Raw genomic sequence first — 10,767 nt, 5'->3', positions numbered from 1 at the left:
CCAAGATAAATATATATGGCATCCAAATTACAAGGCGCCCAAGTTCACAGCTTTTGGAACAGTATAATTCTTTTATGCACGTAGTAACGCACAAAAGTTCAAAGTTTACAAATTAACAAAAAGGTCGAAGTTTGTAGTATTTTATAGAGAATGGGAAATCACAATTTTTACATCCTACAGGATCTAATTGATGATTTTATTCAGAAACAAGCTGCTTTTTGAGCTTATTCACCAAAAAAAAAAAAAAAAAAAAGGTGCTTTTTGAGCTTCTTCTACATTGCAACTCGGTTTGGTAATATAACCTTGTTAGGTGCTATCTTTTGACTCTGCGCGAAAAGTAGTGTACTTACAAAATGATGATAGTTTTGTTGCTTGAGTTTAGTAAAAAATAATGCCACAAGTACCAAGCTATTTACCCAAAAAAAAAAAATGTGTCGAAAAATTATATGGTAAAATACCTTATTGAATATCAAATTTATTTTTCTTTCAAATATCAATATTTTTTTACTAGACTAGACAAAAGTTAAATGTAAACAAACCATGATATTTAGATTTTTATGATAATTTATGGTCCATGACTTTAGATCTGTCATCATACATTGCGTTGGCTTTGATTTCTTTGGTTCACAAGTAAATAGTATTAATTTGTTTCAAACCAAAATAAAAAATTACTTTAAAATTGTACAAAGTCAAGTGGTTAGAACTTAATTTATTAGCTGTGCATTGTTTTTACTGTCAGAAAGATAATTAAAAAAAACAAATAATATACAATAACATTTTTGTCTATATTATAAAAAATAAAGAAGAAAACACTGTCAAAAATAATAATATATATGATTTTTTGTCCATGTTTTACTATAAATAAAAATGAAAATGCTGTCATAGGACTGCCACGTACTGAAACCCAAAACAGCCATGGTTTGTTGGGTAGCTGTTGTCTCCCGCATCCCCAATTTGAATATATCTGCCCTCCAAAAAAACAAAATCTTCCCAGTTTTCACACTTCCATTAAATTCCACATTTCCTCTCCATTTCTCATTATTTCCCTTTCTCTTCCACTTCCACTCTCTTTCTTCTTCTTCTTCTTCTTCTTCTTCTTCTTCTTTGTCCACTTTCTTTCCACCCTTGCTAAGTCACTTTCTTTCTTCCACTTTCTCAGCTCCGTTTTTCTTTTCTTTCTTTCTCGGTATTCAAACAGTGTTTCTATTCTCTGGCCCTTTTACGTCCTTTGGTTCTTGCCAGAGTAAAAGGAAAAACAAAACAAAACAAAAAAAAAAAAAAAAAAGAGAGAGAAAAAGAAAAATGGCGGTCACTTCCAGAGGAAGAAATACAGAGCTACAGATCCCCAAGAAATGGAAAGACAGAGAAACCAGCCCTGAGAGAACAAAAGTTTGGACTGAGCCAAAGCTCAAAACTCAGAGAAAAGTCCCTGTTGTTTACTATCTGTCCAGGAATGGTCAGCTTGAACAACCCCATTTCATGGAGGTCCCCCTTTCTTCTCCTGAAGGACTCTATCTCAGAGGTAATTTGAATTTCTTTCTCACTTTCTCGGGAAACAAACGGTAAAAAAAATGCTTTCAGTTTCTTATTTTGTTGTATTTTATTCTTTTTTCTCATTTCGTGAACCTCGTTTTTTCAAAAACAGATGTCATTGACCGCTTAAACTTGCTTCGAGGCAACGGCATGGCTTGCAAGTACTCGTGGTCTTCTAAACGGTGAGTTCAGTAATCCTCTATCTCCCTGACTTGATTATTGTTTTAATTTTTTTTGTGTAATTTTTTTTTTCTTAAAAAAAACAATTTCAGGAGCTACAAAAATGGTTTCGTCTGGCACGATTTGTCAGGGAACGATTTCATATACCCAGCGCACGGCCATGAATACGTTCTCAAAGGATCAGAGCTCTTACTCGATGACGCTTTCAACCCCAATGCTCTCGCAATAGCATCGTCGCGGTCCCTGATACCTCCACCGGAGACTCAAAATTCCGGCGATAATTCCGACTTTCCGGTGGTCGTGCGGCGAAGAAACCAGTCGTGGAGCTCGATCGACCTCCAGGAATACAAAGTTTACAAGACCGAGTCCGTCGGCGATTCGGCCGGAAAAGCCGCCGCCGACGCTTCGACTCAGACCGACGACAAGAGGCGGCGGCGACGTGCTCTCAGGGAAGAGAAAGAGGAGCGACAACAAGAGGTTCAGGAGGAGAGAGTTCAAAGTACGGAGCTGAGCGGGGACGAGATTTCGCCACCACCGTTGGATTCGAGCCCCGAAACCATCGAATCGCTGTTGAAGGCAGATGGACGGCTGGTGCTTCGTGCCCCTGACGGAGGCAACGAGGCGGGTGCGAATCGGACGGCGGAGATTTGCACAAGTGGCGGGAGGATGAAGGCATCTTCGGTCCTGATGCAGTTGCTATCGTGCGGCACGATCTCGTTCAAGGACTGTGGGGCCACGTACGTCAAGGATCAAGGGTTGTCTTTGATCGGGCAGTCCAAGGCTAGGTTGGCACGCGGCGACGGTGCAGGGAACCAGGAAGGGGCTTTGGCGGAAAATTTAAGTTTGCAGAGGGTAAAATTGGAAGACAAGGAGTATTTTAGCGGGAGCTTAATTGAGACGAAGAAAGAGGAGGTTCCTGCTTTGAAAAGATCATCATCTTACAATGCTGATAGGTAAAGTTTTGTGAAATTAAACTTACTTTTTCTTTCTTTAAACAGCTCTTAGAATATTTAATGGCATCATTTTTCCCTAATATTTGGCTATGTAAATAAACAAAATACCCATTAGTATTATTGTCAAAAATAATTTATAGAGATTTTTAAGGTGGAAAAGCAATGAACTCTTCATAATATTTACTTTATGAAACTTAGTTTTTTTTTTTTTTTTTTGGATAAAATTCTGAAACTTTGTTTTGACAATAGAAAACTTCTTAGATTTTTTTTTTCCTTTATTTATTTATTTTTTGGACGTCATGGTCTACAACTTTTTTTTTTCTTTTGCTGAAAGTCATGGTCTACAACTTGATTTACTGCTTAAAAGACATTGAACTTTCTATATTGCCTATTTACCACTTAAAAGACATTGAACTTTCTATATGGCATATATTATATACTACCTTAATTGCTGATGCAACTAATATACCTCCAAAATCTTCTCACATATTTATGTGGATTTTTGGGTTCACGCTTTGATTTATGAGTCAAATATTGCTTATTAGTATAATGAAGGGTTGGTGAGCATTTGTACATCATAGTTCATATCACAAGGTTTCTATGCCTTTGCCTTTTCATTCAGTCTCTTGTCTCCATCTCTGAGCGATAAAATTTTGATTCTTTTGGTAACCCTTTTGAGACTGCCTTGGAATTTAATGGAAGATTCGTACGGAGTTTAATACAAAAGCCAGCTAGGTAGCTAGTCAACTTTACTGCACCATCTCTCGTAATATTTGTCCATGTGCTGCCTTGTGTATGGCACAAAGTATCTTTCAACCCAATTTCTTGAAAGATCAAATTAAATACTGACCGTCTATACTAATCGGACGAACATCCTGATTCTTGATCTTGTTATCTAGGCCTATTGTGGGTCCCCAAGAAATTAAAGAGATTTTGCAGCTGAGAATTCAATTCAAGAAAATCTCAAAGTAGCCGCCTGTGAGTTTAAAATCAGTGTGGGGGACCAAAAGAAATTTCAAATCCTGTTTTCCTCAAAAGTCCTTGAGCCTCATTTTCACTTTATCTGCAAATTAGTATAATTTAATAGGATTAGTTGACTTCTTCTTTGAAAATGACTAGCATATCTTTCTTTTTCTATTTCTTTTTGTTTATATTTCTTTTTGGGATAAACAAGAATAGGAATTTCTTTGTTTGAAATGATTTTTCATTGATCTGAGTAATTTAACATTTTTCAAAAATGCTTTTGATTTGCAGGAGTTCAAAGTTGCAATTTGCAGAAGAAGAAGTAGGAGTTCGAGCGAAATGCATACCGAGAAAGCCAAAGGCATTGCCAACCAAGAAAGAGAGCAACATCATCATCTCCTCTTGTAATAGCCAAGGAGGGAGCAAAAGGTTCGAGGTTCAACATCAAATGTAAGTGGGAAATGCCAGCAAAAAATGAAAACCATAAATTGAAGTTTGTAAGTGAGATTGGAAACACAAAAAGAAAAAAAAAAAAATTGTAAAAAGTTGATGGTAAAATTGAAGAAAAGATTTCTTATTTGGTGCATTGCAAGTCACGGCACAGAGAGGAAAGCAAGTACAAAGCATTGAGGGAGACAAAAAGCGTGAAGTTTAGGGAATCTTGTAAAGCTCTCTGTCTATGTGTATGGAAGATAGCAAAGGTGGATATCGTCCATTTCAGTTTTGGAGTTTCGAGTTAGGGTCAATATATTTTGGTACTTTGGTGTTAGTGGGGGTGTTGAATTTGTGCCTTAATTTTGGTGATTTGGTGCCAACCCCCAATATATAGCTTAATGCCTTTAACCCTTTTTTGACTCCAAGGTTTTGACTTTTAAAGCATGAAAAGGAGATTTTATGTTCTTGGAATTATCACATATTTTTGGCTTCCATCGTTTTCAAGAACGCACGTGAGGTCACGAGAGGAGGTCCAGTTTCTGTAAGACGACATGTTATGGAGATTGGAGAGGTGGTGGTGGCATTTGCCTAGTTTCAATACAATCACAAAGTAACTCTTAAATGGCAAAGTTTTTAGCCATAAACAGTCATTTTCATGGAACCCAAGAAACAGAAACAATTTTGGCTTGAATTTTCTGTTCAATTTGTTAGGTAACTAGGAATGATGTATAAAGTTTTTTTATTGTTATCCAAATTCGAACTTCTGGATTAAACCTTAGATTACTGTCTTAAATAAGGTTAGTGGATTGGTGAATGTGAAAGTGTTTGATGAATTTCATTTAGATGGTTAGCGCTTTAGTTTGAAGCAAGCGACTCCTTTCACTCTGACCAAAAAATAAAAAAAGAATAATAATAGTAATAATAATAAAAAATAAAAAGTACCCCAAAAAAATAAAAAAATGGCGCCGTTCACATTTTTTCATTTCATTGGATGGACATTATCAGGTGCCGTTTAATTAGGCTTTGAACAATGGTTTTTACTTGGTGAAGGGAAATTCTATGTGCACTTCAAATTGGATTTTTTAACGGTCCCCTATTGCAAATTACCCAAGAACCCAAACCACTTACCGTTCAATATGCAAAAGATTTGGGTTTCTTCAGTAATTTGATTAAAATCCATTTGGAGCTTTCTTAGGTAAAGAAAAATCTATTTGGAGATTTTTGTTTGTCTTTTTTTATTTATTTAAAATATATATCCATTTGGAGTTGCAAAAGAGTTCTTAAAAAATAAAAAATAAAAATAAAAAAACAAAAAACAATTTCAAAAGAGGGAGAGAAGTATTGGGCCCAATTAAACTTAGAAACCCCCATGCCTGGCCCATCCCAAAATAGCATGATAGTCAACTATGCAATAGTCCACAATCACGACCACCTAGTTTAAAAGCCTTTAGTACAAGCACCTGTTTTTTGTTTTTCATTTTTTTTTTCTTTTGTCTTTTTTCTTTTTCCAGAAGAGAGGTAAATATGAAATATAAATTAAAAAATTGCCAAAGACAAATGGAAAACTTCTAACAACCACCTTGGCAACTTTTGCCAAATTTGACAACAATTGCAAACTTAAATAAGAAGCCATTCCACCATATAACGCCAATTGAAGTGTAGGGTGGTTACATTCAAATTATTCACAAAATTTTATCCACCTACTCCTATTATTATTATTATTTTAAATATAACTTTCTCTTTGGGTTGTTGTTTGGTATTTTTATATTTCTAAAAGACAAAGGCTACCGCTAGTGATCCTTTGAACTGTCAATGTTTGTTTGTGTATTAAAAATAAAAATGTATACTTTTTTCAAAAGAATGTCATGACATTCAGTAATTGAATATGAAAATGTGAATATATTTATATATATATATATATATATATATATATGTTTTTGATAAAGTAAATAATTTATAAAGAAAAACTATGAAGGATAGTTATCTACAACCATCAGATTAAAAAAAATCATGTAGATCTAATGACTGTAAATGATATCTTTTACAATCTCTTTATAAGTTCTTTATCATATCATTTTGATATACATATATATATATAAATATATATTTATAAAATTAGTAATGCTTTAACCTATAACCGTCAAATTTATTTTTACTAACATATTTAGCAATTGATATAGCAGTAAGTAAATTAATGATAAATAATACTCAAAGTACCAAATAAATTTACTAATATATATAAATAAGTTATATTAATATGCTAATTAATAAAATATTGACATATATTTAGTATATATTTTCATAGACTTTATTAATACCTCTAGCATTATTCATTAATGATTAAAAAATAAATAAATTAAACATGGATAGTAACCCAAATAAATAAGTGAAATCTAATACAAACAAATAAAATATTATAACATCAATTAATGAAACAAATAAAATATTATCACATCAATTAATGAATCAAAGTAAATAAACAGATTGGTGTTTGAGCAGTATTCTTTAATAAAAAAAAAGGTAAAATATATCAACAACAATTAAATCCCTACTTATGCTTTGATGGTACATTATACCCTTTAACTGTATTTATTTTTTTTAATTATTGTCTATCACTTAAATACTTTATTTAAAATTGACAAGTGATATGACATGGTTATTTTAATTAAATGAAAATTTGTATTATAATATGATTAAAATTATAAATAAATTTCATAAAAAATTGTTGATAAGATTCTATTATCCTAATGTGTTTAGACAAATATTAGTTAGTATGAAAAATTATGAAAGCAAAAAACAACTGATATTCTTTTTTAAAAAAAAAAGAAAAAGAACAATTGATAAAATATAAAATAAAGTGTTAATAAGTTTTTTTTTTTGTTAAACAATTAATTATTTTATTTTACAAATATATTTTGGGAAAGAAAAGGGTTTGTATATATGTATATTTTTAAGTTTCTATTTTTACAAATATATATTCAATATTATTTATTTGAGGGTAATATGATTATTTCAAATAATTATTAACAAAACCTTAATTGTAAATTTTTCATGGTTTAAGATGCTAGAAGTTATTTACAAGTAGTTAATAGTTTTGGGGGTTTTACTGTAACTTAACCAAAAATTTTGTTTAAAAAAAAAAAAAAAACCTCCCTAATGGGTCATTCACACATTCCATATTTGAAAATTATATTTCTTGTTTTTTTTTTTAAAGGAAAATTATATTTATTTATTTCTTTATTTCTTTTTATATGTTTTTTCACATATTCCATATTTGAAAATTTATATTTATTTATTTATTTATTTATATGTTAAGTGAATAATTTGTCAAAACAGATATGAATTTATAAAGTCTAGATCGGCTTCTCATTTATTCATTTATTTAAATATGAGTCATAACGCTCTGATTTCATTATATTCTTGTGTCGCTGTCAATGCATACGTGGATGGTCTTTAATAACACCTAAAAGATAGGTAAGACGGTCTTTTGTTTTATTTTTATTATTTTTTAAGACAGGGGAGACAATTACAGCATCTTGGATGACTCTTTGAATTGCTAAATAATTTTCACCCTAAACTGTTAAGACACTGTAACTTAAGAAAACAATCTTTATCAATTTTTTTTCAAAAGGGAAAAAAGAAATAAAAAAAGTAAAAATATATATACATACACATATCATTAATTAATTAAAATTTAAATATAAATGTAAAACCTTTTCGACCACTGAACCACATAAATAGCACAAATAGTAATCTATCGAATCATTATAGATGTTTTAAGGGTTTTTTTTATACGCAATAGTATATTGGTTTGTATTATATAAGTTGTGCTCATTATAAGCTATTTAGTAGAGATTGTATAATAAACTTATATAAATTATACTATGTTGGATGCAATATTGTATTAATTTTCTATTTTTAAACAAAATTAAATAAATTAATAATATTTTATTCATGCAATATTGTATCTTTATTTTTAATAAATAAAGAAATAAAAATAATAAAACTTGTTGAAAAATAATATGTGCAAATATGATACATAAACCAATTTAAATTCCAATAGAACATCTTTTAAAAATATATATATATATATATTATATTTAAACATTAAATAAAAAACTACATGCACAATAAAGTGGAAATACTTCATGTTAAATAATATTTGTAAAAGTGCAATATTTCTTACATTAACCAATTCTTAAATTTCAATAAAACATTTAAAAAAAAAATACATATCATCATCATCATCATTATGCAAGTGTCACATCTTTATAATTGTGTATGCCATAATCTTTCTCTTACCCATATCTACTCATAAAAATAAATAAATAAAACAAAATAGTTAAAAAAAAGAAGTAAACATATAAGTAACCTAAACGTATCAAAGCATCCAGAGAGACAATATAATAATAAAAGTCAAGAGTTTGAAGTACCCACCATAGAATTAGAATATATATATATATATATATCTTATACATGCAGTTTTATTATTATTTATGAAAATGATTATCTTGTCTTAAATTATATAAATATTTTTTAAACAAAAAAAGTATACAATATATAAAAATTGAAGATAATAATAGTATATAATCAATCGTTTGAATTTTTTATTTGGACGAAAATCAATACTTAAAATTGCATGATACCTTTTATAAAAGAAAATGTATATTATCTATAAATAATAAATAAGATTTATTGCAGAATTTTAAATTAAATAATGTAAATTGCAGAGTACTGTGTTTGCAAATATTTATTATGTGTTTAACAACTCAGATAATTGCTTATTATCCTTTTCCAATTTTTTTTTTCAACAAAATCATCAGCACTTGCTCGAAGTCTCCTCCAACCCAACACCATTTCTTCCTAACACACCCTTACCTTGCTAGTCAAATGTGTGAGAATAAATAAAAATGAAAAAGGTTGAAAAATAAAAATTAAAAAACACTTTTTTTTTTTTTTTTTTTTTGGGATGAAAATGCGTTGTCCTTGTCAATGCGACGTAAAACAAACCTTTTCTAGAGTATAATAGTGCGGAATTTGCTGGATTAAAAGGCCCATTTGTCCACGCAAATAAAAAGTTGGAGGTTTGGCAAATACAGTATTATATAACTTTGGTACTATTCGGAGTGCTGATCTCTATTTATATAATATATATATATATATATATTTTTTTTCTCAATTATATATAACATAATTTTGCTGTAGTGAATAATGAACTTAATCACAATCCTATGAAAAATATGCATTTTATTAAAATCTATGTTTATATCGTATTAATACTGGTGGGATGAACAAATAATTAGTTAGTTGTCCACTAAAAAACCAATATATATATATATATATATATATTAGAGAAAAAAGATATGGTAAAAAATTTATAGAAAGAGACTTTGAAAGATAACAATTATGGATGATTATTTTTCATTTTCCTTTTTTATAACTTTTTTATTATATCAAAACTGATATATAAAATATAAATAAAATCAATCATAATAAATTAATCATTTACACTTCATTTTAGTTGCATTATATATTCTAATTTTATAAACTCAATATATTCTAACACAATAATTCTCAATATATTCTAACATAATAATTATTGTGTGTGTGTATATATATATATATACTACTTTACTAATATGGGCAAAATTGCTTAACTCTTGGTGTGGGTTCAATCTTGCATGCTTTCATGTAATAGCTATCTAATTATATGTAATTATATAGATCAAATGATGATAAATGTTTATTGTCCACCTAATGATGGAGACCATCACCTACAATAGCATTCCTATAAATAAAATAATAACAACAACAACAAAATCATGGTTATGTTAATTTCGATCTTATGCTCTCTTTTTTTTTCTTTTTTTTTTCTTTTTTTTTTAAATAATTTCAATCTCATGTTGATGCAGTTTTAAAAAATGTTATTTTATAGAATCACACTCTCTCCTTCTGATCTAGTCATCTGATATAGATTCATCCATGTTGTTTGGACAAATTGCCTTATCTATTTTTATAGCTCTTATAACTCTTTTTTTTATTTTTTATTTTTTCTCTTGGAAACTTGATTTTATCTTAGTGGAACTAAAAACTAAAAATCATGAAAAAAAACAAAAAAGGACTACCAATGCTAATCACTCAAAATGTGAATTCTTTAGTTGATAAAAAGTAAGATAATAAAACATGAATTAATGGTATTTTTTTTATTTTTTATTTTTTGGAGGTGAATATGAATTAATTGTTCATTAGTTGACATGATATGCTTTAGAAAAACAAACTCGTTACAACAAATAATTTTGAATTCCATAAAGAGATTTAGGACGACAGGAGGCCCACGACACGACTTTCTTTAGACAAATTGTCAGTTTCACAAGTTTTATTTTATTTTATTTTGTTAGTTGAAACTTTTTGACAAGCTGTTTTAGCAAGCTTTCATTCTAACAATAATGTTATAAATATTAAATTATTTATCAAATAATATAGTAATATTTTTTTAAAAAAAAATATATATATATATATATATACGAATTATAATAACTTTTACTTTAAAAAAGAAGATTGAGTCTCTCAAATTGATGACCTTATGGTGGTGTAGATGTTAGGCGTTTACTCCCATACCAACCTTACTCGACATTTTTCATTTTATTCGATAAATGAGTTTTAAAACATTTGTATTCGTAATACTGCAGTTATTTTAATATTT

The 10,767-nt window shown here is 29.2% G+C and overlaps 1 protein-coding gene across 1 annotated transcript; it reads left to right on the top strand.

Moving 5' to 3' along the window:
• The first annotated feature begins 909 nt into the window (after nt 1-909).
• Nucleotides 910-4,535, top strand: LOC107411067 (protein SOSEKI 5). Its single transcript, XM_016018579.4, has 4 exons — nt 910-1,522; nt 1,646-1,715; nt 1,806-2,666; nt 3,921-4,535. The coding sequence occupies exons 1-4, from the start codon at nt 916-918 to the stop codon at nt 4,081-4,083; spliced, it is 1,701 nt and encodes a 566-aa protein (XP_015874065.3). The 5' UTR covers nt 910-915; the 3' UTR covers nt 4,084-4,535.
• Nucleotides 4,536-10,767: the final 6,232 nt, after the last annotated feature.

The sequence above is a fragment of the Ziziphus jujuba genome, chromosome 10 (assembly GCF_031755915.1).
Source record: "Ziziphus jujuba cultivar Dongzao chromosome 10, ASM3175591v1".
Lineage (NCBI taxonomy): Eukaryota > Viridiplantae > Streptophyta > Magnoliopsida > Rosales > Rhamnaceae > Ziziphus > Ziziphus jujuba.
This window is presented reverse-complemented; position numbering and strand designations above follow the sequence as displayed.